This window comes from Syngnathus floridae, chromosome 1, assembly GCF_059516105.1.
Source record: "Syngnathus floridae isolate MCC-2025c chromosome 1, RoL_Sflo_1.0, whole genome shotgun sequence".
In the NCBI taxonomy this organism is placed as follows: domain Eukaryota; kingdom Metazoa; phylum Chordata; class Actinopteri; order Syngnathiformes; family Syngnathidae; genus Syngnathus; species Syngnathus floridae.
The window spans coordinates 10,030,442-10,050,845 of record NC_142413.1 but is presented as its reverse complement, the minus strand read 5'-3'; the positions used below and the strand labels follow the sequence as shown (position 1 = coordinate 10,050,845).

Here is a 20,404-nt window from a genome sequence, read left to right as displayed (position 1 = left end):
ATGGATGCAAGTAGTTATTTTTTAACTGTTTATTTCCACCCATCCATTCTCTGAACCATCATCACAAGGGTCGCGGGACTATTTATCCATTTTAATTATTTTTATATGTTAATCAAGCATCCTTTCAATTTGGGTAATCTTTCACACACTGATGACACAAACAGCAGCGGTCTGACCTGTAGAAGTCCAGCTTGTCAATTTCAGGGTACTGGTCCTCAATCTTGGCGTGGACGTGGCTGATGAAGATGGTGAACTTGGACAAGGAGTTTTGTACGGGCAACACTTTGGACAGGTTGCCTATGTTTTCACCGATGTTGTCCACTAAACTCTGCATTGCTAATACAGATTCAGTGAAAGCAAAATACAAGTTTTAGTGTACATAAAAATCAATCACATAAATTTCAAAACTTTCAAAAATCCCAACTTTTTTTTTTTTTTTACTTACGTTCAACAACAGGGCGGGTCTGTACCATCACCATGTAAGGCGTGTCGTTCAAGGATGCGTAACCCTAAACGACGAAACAATTATTATTTTTTTTCTTAAATGCATATTTTTATGTTCTTTTCCCCAGAGGTTATCAACAACATCAATGTCAAATAATGATAAAATAAAGACTTTCCATTCACCTTGTTGATGACGGTGCTGAGGTCTGTTTTTAACACATCATTCATCTTCTCCAACTGAGCATTTACGTTGGGAAGCTGAAATGATAAAAAATACAATAGCCACACATGTCGTTTGGGCGATTGCACTGTATTCAATCAAACATTCATTGATTAACAAAGCAAACAAAAATTCATTGAGCCTTATTTCTGTGAAATTTTGTTTGTTATATAAACACCAAAATACATATATTGAATTAATGTTGAATGGAATTGCATTATTTAAATGACAATAAATTATCAATGCAGGATAAAACTGTGCTATTAAACATAAAACGTCATTAGCGTTGGATTCATTTTAGTTAATTAAATGCAAAAAACTGCACGGAATGCTCTGTAAACACAAAAGGTAATTCCGGCTAAATAAATTAGGGTATCTAAACAAACAAAAACAATTGTTTGTTCATTTTTGTACACTCACTTGACGATATTCTAGAGATATTTCTTTAAAATGAAGGTCAACATTTGTTTTCAAATGTTAACAAATACATGTATTTTAAGAAATAGAACTGATTCATAAAACATACAAATATTTAATCAATATTCATAATTAATAATACATTTAATTAAAAATACACACATACTACATGATGAATCAAATGTTTAAAAAAAATCTACAATTCAAGAACGTTATATATTTTGGATCAACGTTGACACCTAATACATAAATCTGTTTAAAATGTGTATGCTTGGTACCCGTGTGAAGTTGGCGCTGATGTGCAGCTGCTCGAGGGACTGGCGAATGCCCCGGCACAGCTGGGCCGAGGTGGCATCTGACTCTTCATCGTGGCAACCGGGGTCGTTGAGGGAGCGCTTGATGTTGGCCCGGACCAGGCTCAGGTTAAAGTCGAGCTTGCCCGTGGCCTCCTGCAGCACTTGCAAGGACACGCTCACATTCTCCAGGGCCTCCTTAGTTTCACGCATGGCTGCAGAATGAGAGCACCATGTTAATATTACAAGATGAAAATATTTAGCTAGCTAACTAACCTATCGTTTATAAAAAAAAAATAAAGTTGCTCATTTAAATTGCTACCATGTTAGAATCTTCCATCCATTACTTTCTGTAGAGTTAATTCTCACTTCTAAGGGTAAATTTAAAAATGTCTTCATTGTCTTTAAGATATTTTTGGGGGCTTTAAATATAAATAAATGATCTATTTTAGGGAGGTCATATTTTGGCAAACTAATGTTCTGGCTATCGTGCTAGTCGTTGAGGATAAACTAAAAGATTAACTATCCAGCGAGCAAGTTTTAGAAAGTGAATGGAATAATTAACTCTGCCTCTTCATAAACAACCACTCTTAGAATAGTGCTAGTGCATGGGCATCGGAGTGAATTCCGGGGTGCGGCCTGCAGCTCAACTCAACACGCACCCTCCATCTTTAAATCAATAACTACCTATATCGATATAGTTATCTTGTTTTTATCTGTTTCACTAGCCATCTCTAAATCTATCTCTTCATCTATCTTTCTTGACCATATTTCAGGCTAGGTAGGCTAGCGAGTCAATCAGACATCTTGCTATTGATGTATTTTAACCATTACAGTATCGTTACATCTTTAAAGAAGTATTGACATATTGTTTATTGTTGCACTATATATCTGTATACTATGCAGCCCATGTCCTTTTATTTTATTATTTATTTATTCAAAATTATTTTATGTCTTCAAGGTACGTCTTTGTGTAAAAACAAAAAATTATAAATCTTCCCAGCAACTACTTGGACGAGAATGTTATGAAAAATAACATTTTAATAGCTTTCAAATGAGATGCAAATCTTTGTTCCTGTCCTTGTACATGGGGCAATTAAAAGTTTAAAAGCACCAGGGGACACAACAAGCGAGCGAAGGGTAGGAAAACGACAAACTCGCCCTTTGGGGGACATTTTATAATGGGATTGGGGCATGCATGAGTCCTCTCGCATTCTTGAATGTACTCAGCATGCAGGGAAAAAGGAAAAAACAGGAACTGACGTTGATATTTTTCAGATTCATTATTCATAAAATTGAATTAAAACTGCACCAAGCAGAAATTCTCAAGCTAAGTTTTCACTATCTATCATTCCATCTCCCATTGGGTCAATGTATATTCAAATTAAAAATGCTAAAATCATCATCAATATCCAAAAGCGTATCCTTTATTGACAAAATGTTGCCCAAATCCCACTGAGAATCTATCTGGGCAGAAGAAAGCAAGAAGCTAACTTGAAGCTGACTTCATCTTCCCTCAATCGAACAGCACACACAAAAAGCTCGTGAGTCCTCGCATCTCCTACTCCTACTCCTTCGCGTCACACAACACAAAGAGATGCATGATACCAGTGACAGAAGATGGAAATTGAAGTCTCTAAATTACAGTCTCTATTTATAGACTTGATAAGCTTGTGCAAAGTGCAGTTTTAATGTTCAAATGGGTCTTTAATTCGACATAAGGGGGCCATGAAGGGGGACTGAGGGTTGAGGTTCTGGGGAGGGCACACCACCAGGGGAAAACCAGACTTGAGGTTCAATTGGGGGTGGTGGTTCAATTCCTTTTACCTTTAATGGCTCGGTCGATTTTCACTTTACAACAATCCACCGAAATGAAAGAAAAGCAAAAAACAAGAGGCTAAACTATGACATCATCAAAATGTTATCACAGAATCATTAACTGATTTTGATTATAGCAGGCACCATTTGTTACTTAAAAAACACACAACAATCTCTATAGTTACTTTATTTTAGTTACTTCTTTTTAGTTACTTCCATTATTAAAAAAATCCCTTCACTTTTTTATTACATGCGATTTTTTTCACTATTCAGTTTATTTTAAACTTGATTCTTATTTATTGATTCACTTGATTTCTTCATTGTTTCATTACTTTTCATTATTTTACTATTTTACTTTTAATCTTTGTTTTTATTTCACTAGATTTTGTATTACTTTGGGTAATTTGTCTATTAAAAATTGTTTCATTCAAGAATTTAACTTGATACTTTTGTCAATACTAACTACATAATATATTAAAAATATATGTTATTAATTATTCTGTAAGATTTTTAATTATTAATTATTTTAGTTTTTTACATTAGCTTTTCAATTATTTTACATTTTAGTGAAAAAACTTATTTAGAATATTTTACCAGATTTGTATTTATTATTTTAACAGTTTTCCCACAATTTGACCTGCTTTTTAAATCATTATTTTACATGATAGTAAATAAAAAAAAAAAATCCTTGCTTTTTTTTTTAATATATTTTTTAAATAGATTGAATCTATTATTTTACTTGATACTGGTTCATTATTTTTACTTATTTTACTACTGTAGATGGGGTTTTTTTTCCCATTGTATATATTTGAGTATTTGTGTTTAGATGAATTCTCTTCACCATCCCTTCACAAAAAGAATACGACTTTATTTGTATTGCTGCCATCCTGATGGTATCACTACAGGATATGAAACTGGGAGCTCATACGCACCTCCTGCCATTTTAAGCCCGGCGTCCAAAGCCGGGTGCACCTCCTTATCCAACGCGTCACGTATCCTTCCACCTAATAGCGGACCTATGTCTGTGCAGCAAAAGGAAATAACCAGATATTAAAAGAAAACACAATACAGAAGGTCATCAACAGATAATCTTTTTGCAGTGCTGTATGAGTTTCAGTTGATATAATCAGGAACAAAAAGAAAGAAAGAAAGAAGAACATTTTGGCAAACATCTTGGCTTTAGGTATATGTTCTTGATAATTAACTATAAAGTAAAAATGATCACAAATATTTATAGTAGGCAAGGAATCAAACATATTTGGAAAACTCAAGTTAAATTGGCTGCCTTGCTGAAAGGCTCCAAAATGTTGTTGCTTTTGACTTTTTAAGGATTAGATGAAAAATTCTTAAAAATAAGGAATCAAATCATATTTTGGGATATCATTCCAAGGTATTGCTTATGTTTTCAGTAGTAATTTAGAATCATTGTAATGTGTGGTTATGTGGCTTGCCACTAGAGGGTGGAGTTAGACAAGGAGGGGACTTACTCTCCACATCGTGGAGGACTTGGTTTTTGGCGATGGCATACTGTGAGGTGAGGTAATCGATTTGCTGCAAAAAGGAAGCACAAACAAACGTGTACTGTACATGACTATGTATTTAAGAGGTACCGAACACCACTCAACAGCGCAAAAAGCATATAAAATTCAACCCCTGACAACAGTTTCAACGTGGATCAAATACAAGCGGACATACGAAAATTCTCAAGGACCCATGTGTGAAAGTGAACATTTTCATTTAATGACTTGAAATACGGTGTATAATTTTTAGCATGGCAGGATACAGAAAAAGCCTCGAAAATGCGCGTCAGAAAAACAAGAAGTTGGTTATTTTAAAAGTTTGGATATTGGGTATTTTTAATAGGATTTCAAATCCCAGGGCTAGAGTCCTATAACGGCAATTTTCCAAATGAAACCTGATCGAAAGCAGGTTACGTCATTTATCGCAGCCGGAACATGGAGTCAAACTTAATTTTGAGAAAGTGTAGTGAACCTGTCAAAGTTGTCATCCTACCATTGGCGTGTCGTTGGCGAAGGTGTGCAGGTCCCTCATGTTGCTGTTCACCAGACGTCGGATGTTCTTGACCTGAGCGCTGAGAGTCTGGTTGGCAGCGTATGCGCACAACACACCAATCCTGGCAAAAAAAACAATGACAACACACTGCCTGTGAGTGGGAGCAAGCAAGCCCCAGTACGTCATCACCTCTACAGTCTGCACGCGCACAATGAGCCGAACATTAGCCTCTTTCAGGCAGTTAGGGTTAGCAAATTTGCTGCATAATAAAAGATCCATCATTTATGTGCTTGTCCCTTTCACGCAGAACCCCATTTCCGCCCCAAAAAGCAGTATGCATCTATTACAGTGTTTTATTCTGAAACCTTGTCATCACATATAAAGGAAACTTGCAGTCCTTTTGCCCTCATCAGGCAGACCCGAGCGGCTCGTCTCAGGCTTAATTAGCTCCGGCAACATCAAGGCGACGGCAGCCCATAATATTAAGCTGCTTTCATGACTCACCTTCAATCCCTGCAGAATTGTCAGCTCAGCAGCTCACAGCTAGGACGAGATATATACGTGTATTTATATATTAAGCGTGTGTACATGTTTCCGAGCGCACAAGTTGCAAACGTCCAACTTTGATCATCTTGAATCTTATGGAAGGATGTAAAGACGATTGTGTTTTTCTCTCCGAAGGGGTACACAATGTGCAAAGCGAGGCCCGCGCCTTTCTTCTGTTGTTAATGAGTGTACAAAGCGCATTTCATCTTTTCCAGTCCTGAGATGAACACCCTGCAGGAAAATCCCCGTCTTCCCCTCTGTGTTTACAATCCCATTCATGCAACGTGTATAATCCTGTAGATGCTGTCGCCGTTCAGTCAGGGTGAAACCAAACAGGTGCCTTGTAACTCAGATCATCTGAATCATCCGCCTATCTCCTTTTGGGTGTCAAAACTCTACACACCCCTGTTGGAATGCCAGGTTTTTGTGCAAAAAATTAAACCAGAGGTAGCGGGACTGGATGGAGCAATTGGAACTTGATGCTCTCTATATCTGCCAGTTTAACACGTGCACTCGTCTAGGATTCATACATAGACAATTTAATAACTGATTTAAAATAGATGTGAGGATATAATTGAACTATCTCTCAATCGACCATTCAAAATGTCTACAGGAAATAAGAAATTAATTATTAAGTCACAAAATTAAGTCTTCTTGTCCTTGCCAAATCATCCACTAGAGGGGGCAACATTTACCTCCACCAATTTAAGAGAGGCTATGCAATTCCTGTTTGAAATCAGAGCCAACAGATCCATGTAAGTCAGAAAATGAAGAAGAAGGAGGGCATCAAACTCGTGTGAATGTAGGCCACTATTATGAATTGACACGGTCTGCCGGTTCTGAAGCTCGTAGCCAAGCTGACAATGGCCTGCATTCAGCAGCCCGGCTCCCCTCCCTGCTTTCACTAGAATGGAAGTAAACCTCCATCATCATCTGTACACAAGACAATAACGAGCACAGCCACACGGACAGTGCAGACCTCTGCCAAGGCTGGCTTTCACAAAGAAAGGTTTTCAACAATAAATCCCCCATTTGCCAAGATACCATCACTGTCACAGGCTTGCATTTCTCCCTGAGGGAAATGAATGGAGGAAGAGTTTCATATTCAGGTAAACACATCAAAACTGTTAGTCTCGACAATAATATAAAATCTACTGAGTGACCAATAAACCTTACTACAATTTCAGACTCGCATGTAGAAACATGTATGGTTATACCGTACGTGTAATGAGTTTATCTTTTTTTTTTCTCCACCTATTCCCATTGAAAATAGAGTTGGCGGCAAATGGCGTCACGCCGCCCCTCGTTAGTATTCCCATTGACGCCATTTTACCTTAACAGCGCTCAACGAGTGAAACCACTAAGTTTGACCCGAAATACTTTCAACAAGTTTTCTTTTTTAAAAACAAGTGCAGTCAGCCGCTTTGAAGCTGAGAGAAAGAGAAAAGTAATCCCCAAAGAAAAGGATTGTTGGAGTCAGAGATGGAAGAGAGCGCAAAAGTCAAAGCAGCTTTTTCGTTCCGGGTTCCTCTTAATCGCAGACTCAAGAAATAAAAGAAGGATCAAATCGACAGTATATTCTATAGTGGCGCTATTTATAGAGACAGAAATCTTCCCGGCCAAGAGAGATGAAAGATCATCGCTTATCCGTCACCTACTGGATGGCGCTCTCAACATTCACTTTTAGAATTTGTTTCATGAAATCGTACAGGTTACTTTAGATTTGTTGGTGTCAAATATGAATCATCAAAACATACTTGATCGATGATTGTAAACAAAATCCTATGCATGTTCTTTTTAATTCATTTTTATCAAGGGTCATCAACCTTTTTGAAAGTGAGTGCTAGTAGGCTAGCAATATACGTGTGAGACTTTATAAGATTGCCGTCACTGAAAAGCATGAACAGAAAACTACGGATGGCTCTTTTTTGCTTCACTGTGCTCTCCCACCCCCCTGTCTCGCCAGCACACTCCCTTTTCCTGCTATCATCCTTTATATTCTCCTCTCTGCAACTATTTTCTGCCTACGCTTGGACCCCTTGCGGGCGTCATTTAGTAGATTTCACCGCCTCCTGTTAGTCAATTTATCACGTTGTGAGTCACTGGAAGATGTTTGTCCTGCATTTGCACGCACAAATGACCATTCATGTGCAACGCTAACATCTTATTGGAATCTTTCATGCACTATTGTGTGATTGCCGATACCATTTCCACTTCCCAAGACCTGTACTTGTTTTTTTTATTGGGGAAAATTAAAACAGACCCATTCACATGAGCTCATTCAGGACACCTTCTGAGCTACTTTTCACCAATTTCTTTTTTTTGTGATATTAAAATAATAATAGTAATGTCATAGTTTGATGTTCATCTTGGATTACTACGGGGTTCAATGGAGGAGGCATTTAATGGATTTGAGGATGGGCAGGTGGCGTCGACATTATCATTAATTAGACCCCCGTAGGATTGTTGTGGTAGGGGGTTCGCCTAACTCGTCATGCTGCGACCTTTTGCGCTAATGGTGTTAGACAGCCCTCGACTAAAATAGAGTGTGGAAATGCATGCTGGGTAACAACGTGAGACAAGTTGTCTTTTGACGCATTTGCAAAAATAACAACAGTAACGTTGATGTCATTACGGTCTAGTTGTTTGAATTTCTTCAGTCATAAGAGGCAAATTAAAGCAGAAATTGGGTTGTGCAATTTGCACATAACCACTATATTCAATATATGCTCAAATCTGGATATTTTTGGAATATTTTTGGCACAAGTAAATATAAAACATTTACTTCTATGTGAGAATGTGGACATTCCGCATGGTTTCGTATGCATATCCACTGCATGTACTGTACTCTTGGGATTAAACCATTCCAAAGTGTGCAAACACATTCATATGGATTTTCTGTTCCAAAACCATTCCATCTTTCTGTCTATAAAAATAAAGAGATACTATGCAGTCACATGGACGGCCATCCTGATCCATTTGCTGCTGCTAAAGCATTCCAAAATGTTTACACTCATACAAACAACATACTGATGTAGTTTTTGGTATTAAACTAAAATATGCCCACTCACACTAACTCATTTGGATTGTAAAATGTCCATCCTCATCAATTATGTATAACCTGCATGGGTATGCAGTTTTTGGTTCTAAAAAGTTCCAAAATAGCACACGAACATAATCGAGTATACTAGTAGTAGCTTGACTCATGCATTTAATTCGTAACCGAGCCTGTAACTCAATGGATTTAATTTATCCATTCCAGTCAGGTGTTGGAGTCAATATACTTGAGTGGTGGCATAGTTGAAGCTCGCAACTCACATTTTGTCTCACGAAGTTAAAAAAAAAAAAGAAAGACTGCCTGTAGCTTGAAAAATGTTTAAATTCCACATCCATACACACTGGTAATGTGTTCTGGTGCCTTTTTGTCAGTGGGAAAAGAAAGTGTTGCCATGGCAATGCGGCAGGGGTGTATTTACTTTGACATGAGCTGACTTTCCTCCGTGATTGGAAAGAGTCTGACTTATTGGAAATTCCAAAGCACGACCAGCAGACACCAGGGAGCGTCATTACTTATTAAATCTCCCCAGTGACCGGAGGAGACGCTGGAGTGAAAGGAGGACCAAAACCAACCTCAAGGCGCCTTTTTTATTTTTTAATCATCCCCACTTCAGACTTTGAATCAAATTAAATCTAGATAGAACCAGAAACACCAAGAGTAAAAGTGCATGGTGGCCAGATGAGTAAAACTTGAATTTCTTTACATTCCACTGAATTATGTAATCAGTGTCTGTTAAGGACAATAATGTAGAATGCTATTGTTCCACATTAAAAAAAAAAAATTGTTGCACTTGATATTTTTTGGGAGACTGGAACAGATTAATGGCATTTCCATTTCAAAGGGGAAAGAAGATTTGAGATACTAAAGTAAATAATAAAAAGTAAAGTAAATCCCTACATGGATTATAATTTTGGAAAGTTTTACAACCATAAAATGTATGTGCTTATATGTAAATGTGGACATTTTTGTGACATTTTAGCACCCCAAAATGCAGCGCTGTGTAATTCTGTGGATACTCTGTGACGGTTTAGTGTCGAAAGACTTGCACTTGACGTGCGCTGTTTGTACGCCATATACTTGGCACACTCACGTGATGACCAGCGAGGTGGAGAAGAGCAGCGTTCCCAGCAGGCCTCGTCGACAGTCGGCGTTCTTCCTCTGCCGCTGGTGCATCTCGCCGCCGCAGTTGTCGCAGCAGCGGCACAGGCAGAAGAAGAGGCCCACCACAGGCACCAGGACGGTGAACAGGACACCCACCGCCGCACATACCAGGAATCCCACCTCGTAGTAGAGCGCCTGGGGGAGTGAGTCAGGGATGACAGTCAAGGAGGTGCCATTGAGTTGTAAGGAGGTGCCATTGAGTTGTGTACAAGAAGAGTGGTTCAGCACCATCCAGGTTTAGGATTATTTGTTGGAATGGTTTAGCACCTATTGTTGTTATGCAAATACGGACGTTGTATATCTCTTTAGCACCAAACAAAACATAGCCATACAGTAAATACCTGCGCACATATGGATATTTTAAATTGTTTATCACCGTGTGTTTGTATACAAGTGGAAACATTCTGAAATGGTTTCGCACCAGAAAATGCAAATCCAAACGTGCACATCTACAGGTGTGGACATTTTGGAATGGTTTAGCACCGCAATATGCATCCCCCCTATGTGCTTATATACCAGTATGGACATTTCAGGATGGTTTATCATCTGAAAACAAATATCCATTTGCGTTGGAGTGCAAGTGAGGAAAGAAAGGAGGGACGATGCAGAAAAGTTAGAGGCGCTTTGATGAATTAATCAAATGGCATCTCGATTGTGTGTACAAATGGGATTAGCGTACGCAGTGAAAAGTTTGCTGCACCTGTAAGAAAGCAGTAATAATGAACCATTCTGCGGTGTTATTAAATATGATCAATGCCATGCAAAGCCCATTATTGTCGGCGCACGCCTCGCAGATCAATGCATGCATGTATCCCTGCGGTGCTGCTGGATCACTAACGAAGGCAGCAAGACAGAATTTTTGATGAAAGGATGAACTTCCAGCTGAGCAACCGCAGAGAAAGTTGGACTTAAATATAAGGCTCAAAAAAAGAATTGAATAAAATAAAACCCATCAAATTTATGGAATGAATTGTATTGTAAATCATCATACCAAATCAGAATTTTCCACTCACTGTCTCATCTCGTCATCATAGCAAAAAAAATTTTCCCCCCTTCGTAGCTTACAGCTTATACTATTTTTGGACGATCGCTTTGTTTTGGCGAGAGCCCGAAGGAAGAATGTGACCTTCTGCAAAGATGAGGTGGCGGCGTGTCGCTGTAGTTAAGATTTTAAAAATCACCAAAACAGCCGCTAGTGCGTCCTCGGGCGGGAAGAAGGTTCCAGCTTCGTGCTTGAAGCGAACTCATTCAAAATCCGATGACACTTTGTTACAATTTGAAATAGTTTATCTCCATAAAAAGCATATTTACAGATTTTGTTATGCATGAATGAGGATAGTTAAGAATGGTTTATTGGTACAAAATGCCAGTAGGTCTGGGCATTGCTGCAGTGGTTTAGCACCAGAAAAGTGCAAACCCAGAAAGAGTGATGTGAAGATGACCAGAAATGCAGAATCATAAGTATTATTTCTGTGCAAGTGAAGACGTTTTAGTAATGTTTACAAAAGAAATGCATGCTCAGAATGTTTCTGTGCAAGTGTAGATATTTTTGGTGATTTAACTTTTGAAAAATAGCTTAAAACCCCCAAAATGCAAACTGGTAAGTGCTTTTGTACATATTTGGACATTTTTATTCTCGTAAAATATATGCATTCGTGCATAAAATTGTTGACATTTCTGGAATTTCACAAATCAATATTCTGACATATTAATGTGCAAAGTTGGATGCTTTGGAATGGATTAGCACATGCCATGCCAGAAAAATTATTATTACATTATAGAATACTTCAGAATCTGAGAATTCAAATCCAATGTTTTTCTTAGACGGGTGTCTTACATATTCGGATGGTTTAGCACAATTGTTAAATGTTACATAGTAGTGTTATTTAAAATGTCAAAATCATGAAATGAATGACATTAACTTTGTGTTAGTCAGTCATTCATAAGTTAAACATAATTCCTTTTTGCACATACGATTGTGACTTGGAATATTGCCTGTGCAGTTAATACACGCAGTTAAACACGCATTACAATATTCCCTCTGGTTAAAAAAAAGTGATTCCATTACATTTGAGCAGTTAAAAGAATATATCACTCCCTGTATGATGTTAAGGAGATGTAAAATTAAAAATTAAATTATTTCCTTAAAGGGATGAAAAGCATTTCTTCATTTTATGGATAACAATGTAAAACAAAGGGAGTGCTTTTCCGCGAGGGTAATAGTGAAGTTTGTTTTGAGCTTTAAATTTTACCTGCAGGCTCAGCACTATGTTCTCTGGCTGAAGGAGATATCAGATGGTTTCACGAGAAGAAGAAGATGCATGCAGAAGACAAAGAATTAAAGCACAAGCGTCAAAGAAAAAGCAGGCGCAAACACAAACAACAACATCAACCCAAAGAGGAAATCATAAAAACAAGAGACACATGGCTTGCGTGCAGGGAAACAAACTTTTGGGAATTTCTTTGACGCACTGCGGGGAAAAATTGGCATGTGGATCAAGTTTGTTTACGTCTGTCTACTCACCTTTTGATATTCAGTCTGAAGGGCTCCAAACTTGTCCTTGGCCAGTTTGATGAGAAGATCTGCCGGACATCATGGAAAGAGATTGGTCATACACAGTGAGTCAGAGGCCGTTGCTTGATTCAAAATGTCCAACCACGTAGAAAAATGTCGACGTTTTCACAAACATGAATATGCATCTCTGGTACATAACCATTACAAAAAGGTCCCACCTTGTACAGAAATGAAATAACAGGATTCAATAATACATTTCTGGTGCCAGACTATTTAAAAATGTGTTTCACATACAGTTATCAAACCGATCTTCTGGTGCTTAATGCATACATGGCAATGTTTGGGAAAGGTCAGTGTGTCCTATTGTATGTGGCAGTTTTTGTGCAACTTTGTAGGGCAACTTTGTATGGCTTTTGTCAGTGTCTATTGTCGGCTTGAGGCCAGGTGTAAAATGATCGTGGCTTTGGGAAGGAAAGGGAATCTTTGAGCCTTTTGTGTGATGGCGGGTTTCCCCTACAATGACAAAACAATACCAGTGTTACCTAACCTACAATATGGAAAATCAACCAAATAGGCAAGAGGCAAAGTAAGCCCAGAGAAGGCGAGGCAGCATTACGTATTTCTACATTCACAAACCAAACAGTTAACATTCAGAAGCAAAGCGGAGAAAAGAGAAGTAGCTTAACAAAATTACCAAAAGAATGGATACTGACAAGATTAAAAGACTGGAGCTTTGTTTTTTGGGCTGTTCTAATTTAAAACAGCATAAATTGACGTAAGCAAACAAACAGAAAAACTTAAAATAGCTTTACAGAAACAAGAATTAGTCTTCTTTGTATTTTTATTCAGATTTCTAAACAATTAATATGATGGAATAAACACATGAATGTACTTTCCCACTAGATTTTATTGTGCGTTAAATAATTGAAAGGAAAGACACACAATAACAACCATTCTAAAAATATTCCCAAATACATTTTAATATCACTAAATGGAGAAATATACAAGCAAGACAACACAACCTTGTGTGAATAGAGGATGAATTGACTGAACCAAAAATTCCTCTAGCTTTCAAATACTGATGATAATCATTTTTTTAAAAAAATCAACCAACAGTATATTCAGCTACTATTTTCTGATGATATTCGAAGCCCTTAAACGAGCTCAGCTCAAACATAAAATTAGCATAGCGACGCTCAAAGTGCTGAACATGGCTCTTTGGTGTTAGGACTGGGGCTTATCCTCTCGTCTTATGACTCGCTCGGCATTAGCCCCCATGAGCTAAAAGGCTGAAAGTGTACCAAAAAATAAATAAAGAAAACAGGCAATTCAGACCGAGGGAAGAAAAAGAATGTCAGTGAATGTTCTGGATGGCGGATGAAGAAAAGCAGAAGCAGGAGGTGAAACACGACATGAATGAATGCACGGATGCGCAAGGAAAAGTAAAAAAAAAACCCTAATCAAGTTGCTCTAAACACCACCAGACTCTAATATCAGCCTGCCCGCTAAGCTCCGTACTAACCGGCTTACGGAACAAAGTCAGGAGAAAATAAATATGGAATATGTAAGCCAGGCTGGGACACGCTGGCACGCCGCTAAACTTCATTCAGCCTTGCGTCGCTTGTACGACGACAAAGCAAAAAAAAACGCTCGGGGATTTCGGCTGCGATGTTATCTCTGCCAATTTGATGTTTGGAATCACAATCCACGTGGAATTGGACTGTGGGAAAGGAAGGCCGCTCGGCATAAACTGGCAAGTTTGCTGACGCTCTCATTTTTTTCCAATCCCAGAGAAACTTTTGAAAAGCAGACTTGAGGCTCTTAACGGCACCAGATTCTAATATCAGCCTGCTCGCTCCCCCAGAACACGAGTTGAAAGGCAGGGGCTGAGATGTGGATCTGTGACAAAATTGTGTCAGAAGTGGGACCAAACGTTAGGTTGGAAACAAGCTACCAGTATCTTGAGTTCGATGGTCAATGTTTAGGTGTTTCGAACCACTACATTTATGATCAAATTGAATTTTGAGGTACTCAACTTTCATTTTTATATCGCTGGTGTCAGAAGTGGGTCCTCAAGTAGATAGGCCGTTTGCGGCAAGCCTAGTTTGAAATTGGAGACCATACCAAAACAGCATATTATAGACATACTCGCCAACCAAGCGGAACAAACATATAAGTACGAGTTGTAGCAGTATTTGGTATTGATATCAGTGTTAATACGCGTACTGGTATCGGACTGAAAAAGAGTGGTATCAAAGTCTCCTAATCAATGCTTACTTCAATGATAATGAAACATCTATCAATAATGGCCGAAATATGAGCGAAAAACTCAATTCCGAGAGTCATTGGACAATGGCCTCAACTAAGCAAAACAATATGAAGCAACAATTTGCCATTCTGCCACCAATACAAAGAATAGAGCATGTTTCAATATTCCTCCTCTGCTTCATGAGCACTGCTAAATAAACACCTCCGCACAAGGTCAGAACTGTTACCATAGAATCTGTTACTATGGAGAGACAATCTGCCTTTTACACAACACAAGTTTTTTCCTACCTAGCCACATGTGTGTGATTAGTTAGGGGTGCAATGGGACAGATAACCCACAGTCCGTCTGTATGTCGATTTTTGCGCCACGGTTTTCAATACACCGATTTGTGCGTACAAAAAAAATGAAAATTTTCAATCGAAATGTTGCTTTTTAACAGGACTTCTTTAAATCTGGGATTAATTTAGCTAATGATTTCAACACTCTGAACCCTAACTTCTTACCCTCGCCCAACCATAACCCGAGTTTGACAAGTTTGATTTGAAACCCTAGTTTGAGACCCTAACCCTAGTTTGAAACCTTAACATTAGTTTGAAACCCCTCTACAAAACCCAAACTTAAGTTGAAAACCATACTTTGAAACCGTAACCCTAGTTTGAAAAGCTGGCTTTAGTTTCAAAGCCTACTACAACGCTTAACCAATAACGGCGACGCTAAACCCTAACCCCACCCTAACCGTAGTTTGAAACCCTAACTTCAATTTGAAACTTTAACATTAGTTTTAAACTCTTCTCTGAAATCCAAACCCAAGTTTAAAACCATACTTCAAACCCCCAACCCTAGTTTGAAATGCTGGCTTTAGTTTGAAACCTTACTACCCAATTCAAGCCCTAGTTTAAAACCCTACTTCAAAACCACAACCACAGATTAAAAAAACTGACTTTGGTTTGACACCTTATTAGGAAATGTAACCAATTACCCTCAAATTTAAACCCTAACCCAATGGCTGCACAGACCCGCCTTCAGTTACAGCAAGCAACGCGAGCGTGTGAGTGCTGACCCGAGCGCCACAGCAATTGGACATGACCTCGCAGAGGAAGACATGCTTTTTACCAGCTCAGACAGGCACATACACATACACGGTGGCCTGTAAATGCATCCGTGTAAAATACCAAAATACCACGGTCCATAAAGGCGTATTGTCGCGTGCATCGCGGACCAAAGGGTTCAATATTTTGCCGTGGACTGTCGCACCCCGAGCACTTAGCATGTTCACCAGATGCGTCCTGCCTCCCGTGTAATAGTAAAAAAAAAAAAATGTGCTCAATTGCGCAGCTGCTAGTGCGCTCGGCTGACCGCATGAGCATCTGGGAAGGAGGAAAAAAAGAAAACGGTGGCATGTTTGCGGCATGACAGCCTCCCCCTCGAGTGGGAATCACATTGATGGGCGTACGGACTGCACACACACACACACACACACACACACACACACACACACACCAAGACGAGCTGCCATCCCGTCAGCTAAGCTCAAGCAGGACACTGGCTGTGACATGGGTGCGAGGTGACACATCGTAGTAGCTGCGAGTCACTACTTGCTATGATGCAACATTACAAACCAATGCAACGTTGAATGAACCCATACGCCTCAATGCAGCGCTACGCTACCATACAAACAAACCCAAGATGACGTTAAAGAGGTTGAAAGTTGACAAACGGTGTCAGAAGTGGGATCATTAGTGGTGAGGTAGGTCATCCATGGCGCTTCCAGTTGTCCAAGCTGCTGAGCTGGCTCTCAGGCATCATTGTTAGAGGTTACGCATTTTTCGAACCCGAGATAAGGGTTGGGGTTTCACAGAATCCATTTTCTTTTGTTAACAATTTACCCCCCTCCCCACCCATTTAAATTATTTCTTTAGTTCAACATCCTTGGCCTCAATTCAAGTTTCTTGGACCATGTGGTTGGCGCATCCAAAAAGGAAGCGGTTTTGGTGACGGAGATGAGTCAGGCCGTTTATCGTCCACTAGTGAAGAGAAGGCGCTGCACTCGCCAACCAAGCGGAACAAAGGAAGCAGGAACGCATGACTTGCTATCTACGCTCGCCTCGGCCGCCTCGCTTCTCCTCCGATGACCCGAATGCAGCCCCCCAAGCCAACAACGATGAAACAATCCTCGGCAGCACCCGGAGGAAGGGTCCGATCTTTCTGCCATTTTGAATGCATCCGTTAATTGAGTCGTCCCTTTGCTAGCTTTTCTATTTGTGACGTCGTGATCAAGCTTCTTTCTGTTGTGGTTGCTCCGATGGCCTTTTGTCTGCTACTAGGGCCCAACCAATGGCAATTTATTCAAGCCGATGTCGAATCCCATGTTTGGCAGAATAGAATTGCAACAACCGATTAATCGTCCGAATAATTTAAAAACATACAAGAGAGAAAATAATGTATTTTTTTGGGGGGGGGCTTTAAAGTTTACAACAATAAAGCTGTGAGTTACATCCAGAAAATTTTACTGGTTATGTTATCAAAGGCTGTTGTATTGACATTGTACCCTGACTGATAATGATGCAATACCATTTCATGGTCATTCTAAAATACCGATATCATAACGTACGCTGCGTCATTCCCAATGATTCTATATATGACAATATCTATGCTGTGACAGGCAAACACAAAACGTGACATTAAGCAGCATTTAATTCACTGCTGGATCGTGTGAACCGCCAAAATAGCCTTTAGTGATAGAACATTGTTCCTAGAGAAATGGATCCCAATCCGGGATTAAACTCTCACGGACGGGCTCATGTTTAGAGCAACCACAAAGATGCGGTGAAACTGACTGAAATACAAATATGCTTAGCTTTGGTTTTCAACCTTATTGAGCCTACGCCTCATATTTTACAAAATACAAAACAACGCTCATGGCAAACCACACAAATAAGTACACGGTGTTCTCAAATTTACAGAAATAGTTGTTGTTATGACTACATGCTGTTTCTTGTATACGTGTGTTGCTGCTCTGCGTGTGTTAAAATATCGGTTGCTCAAAACTTCATGGTTACTGTAAAAATAATTCCCATTAGCCAATCGATGGCTTTTCACATTATATCTTAGCATTGAGATGGCATAGTGGACTTTCGTTTCACGAACTCTTATGTTTTGGTTCAATATAATGGTTTTAAATGTACTATGTCAAATTGTCTTTTGGTTTTTGGCCATTGCGAGAGTCTGAAAACAGGTGCAAAGGAATGCTTTTAAAAAAGTTTTTTTTAAAATAAGTTGAAATGTGTTCAAACAAGTTAAAATGTGCTCAGAAATGTACGGTGGTGGTAGGGGATCTATGAGTTTATGATGAGTGTTATGCGATACTAAAAGATTTGTTATTGTCTGGTACCAAGAACATTCAGAGCCTGTAATGAATTTTCATGACCGTCAAGTTTTATTTGGCCTTGTTTCCTTTGGATTATATTGATTCGTCAACAACTAGGAGAATAGTTCAACAACAATCTCGGTAAATTCGAAAATACATATTACCAACATCATAGTAAAAACTTCAGTGTTTTCATTGTCAGTTACAGTCGTTAATGTTTGACTTCTAGTATTTCGACAACACTTCTCGGCACAGTATGTCAATTATTGATATGACTGCACTAAATTGAGGGTTAACACCAAAAGTTACAACACTGTGTCAAGACACGGCAGGAAGCCGTAATCAGACGGCCGAAAAGGTCGGAACCCCCTGTTGCCTTAACAGCTTGGCACTCCGGCAACGCTTGTTTTGACTGATTGTGCCTCACCGTGGGAGTTTGTCTGAGAGAATGCAGATAGAAATGTCAACGCTCCCTTGTCTGATTGCTGCAAGCTGCTCATCTCTGTTTCGTGAAAAGGTCGCTTTGCGTTTGCTATTTGGAAGAAAAAAATAGCTTTGGCTGCCATATGGCCAGTGCAGGAATATCACAAAGTTGAACAAAGTCACATTTGTGACGATCAAATAAATTAGTAGTCTAGAACAACAATGATATCAGATTGGATAACCTTTAGAAAAGAAGGAAAAAAAAACAACATTTTTTTTCTCAAAAATGTCTGCAATATTAATATCCACAATCCATTGTGAACATCATAGTCACAAAAGACACGCTGTTGATGCATTCTAGGCTTCAGGGCAGGCAGCCAACTATTCAAACAGAATTTCTTAATAAAATCATCAACACCAGCCTGCTTTCCCTCTCTTCCCCTCAGGGTTAAGTGAGCATCGTTTGCCATATGAAAGCGAAGGAAAAACATTTGTTAATGAATTATTGGTTAACGACTTAAAATAACTAGAGCGTGTCGCTCAAAGTTGAATCGCAACAAACACAATTAATGACAAACTACTTGGACCGTTTCAGGACTAAAGTCTACAGGGGGACATTAAAATGAGAGGTGACTAGATGATGTCATGATATTAATATTTGATGGTGTTGTATTGATACTTTACTATAATCAAATAGTGATATCAATATTTTACAAAAAGATACTGATTCACCGCACTACAACAATCATATCAGATACAGTATATCAGTACTAGGGCTCCATAGATGTGGAATTTTTTAAAATTCCAATTCCAGATTAATTGTTCAATCAATAAAAAAATAAAATGAATAAAATAAGTGTCAGTACGCAAACTGCATGTTACGTATCAATACAAGTCGGTTGATATTGCATCTTGAGAGATACTCATACAATACAGTATAAAGCGATACCGATAGTTGACGCTGGTATATCATAGAGCCTTCGAGATAACTATACGCATTGATATCAGTGCTTCACAGATCTAGGCTGATCTGGAGTCAGATCATGTGCAGGAATGATTGAGTTGCTTCCTGATGATGGTAGACAGGACAGCCTAAGGTAACATGGAGACGGATGAAGGCACCACTGAATATTTGGGTTTCGTCACTCATACACACTCACAATGGAACAGTGGGCACACTATTCAATGACTCAAGCAGCAAACAACAACAAGTCCCACTCGTACATGACATGAGTGGTCATTTGTAAAACAAAACCACAAGCAGCCATTGTATGCAGCCGCAAAGTGTTGTGTGGCTTCCCGCGGTTGGATGCCCCATTAGCAAGCACATGGATTTTTCAAAACACAAACCAGGAAATGCTTTTCTTTTTCTTTCTTTTTTTTTTTTTTAGAAAAATGATTATTTCAAATCAAGACACAAATTGAAATACTTTTTTTAAACACAAAAAATATGGTGATACTATGTTTAAATTTGCAATGTTGATATTTAATGCAGGTGTATCAATACTGTAACCTGAGAGATAACGATACGGTACAAATTGATAGCTAATGACGGCGTATGTTAATTCAGTAATTTGCGATAATTAATTCTTGTCTAGCGATACTGTACCCCGAAAGAGAAAAATACATGACAAGACTAATAAAATCCTCGTGTATTGATACTATTCTCTGAGATATTACAATACAAATCTATATCAAATACTAGTGTATTGATACTGTCTTCTGAAAGCTAATAGACGATACATAATGATAAGGCTACTTTCCCCTTAAAACTAACTATAATATTAATATATTTTATCAAACTGGTGTATTGATACAGTACCCCGGAGGATAACAACAATACAATATATCGAATGTTGA

General features: G+C 38.8%; 1 protein-coding gene across 13 annotated transcripts in view; it reads right to left on the bottom strand.

Annotated features, from left to right (window-relative positions):
• Window positions 1-20,404, bottom strand: part of prom1a (prominin 1a) — a 36,243-nt gene that overhangs the window by 13,003 nt on the left and 2,836 nt on the right. For 7 of the 13 annotated variants that reach the window (XM_088362462.1, XM_088362379.1, XM_088362685.1 and 4 more), the window contains exons 2-12: window positions 12,495-12,553; window positions 12,223-12,249; window positions 9,900-10,105; window positions 5,206-5,326; window positions 4,680-4,743; window positions 4,125-4,214; window positions 3,202-3,225; window positions 1,360-1,589; window positions 628-702; window positions 446-509; window positions 177-336 (exon numbers count right to left, since the gene is read on the bottom strand). In XM_088362462.1, the coding sequence (XP_088218588.1) occupies window positions 177-336; window positions 446-509; window positions 628-702; window positions 1,360-1,589; window positions 3,202-3,225; window positions 4,125-4,214; window positions 4,680-4,743; window positions 5,206-5,326; window positions 9,900-10,105; window positions 12,223-12,249; window positions 12,495-12,553 (1,120 nt within the window). The remainder of the gene's footprint in view (window positions 1-176; window positions 337-445; window positions 510-627; window positions 703-1,359; window positions 1,590-3,201; window positions 3,226-4,124; window positions 4,215-4,679; window positions 4,744-5,205; window positions 5,327-9,899; window positions 10,106-12,222; window positions 12,250-12,494; window positions 12,554-20,404) is intronic. The other 6 variants (XM_088362770.1, XM_088361984.1, XM_088362145.1 and 3 more) reach the window with 2 other exon arrangements.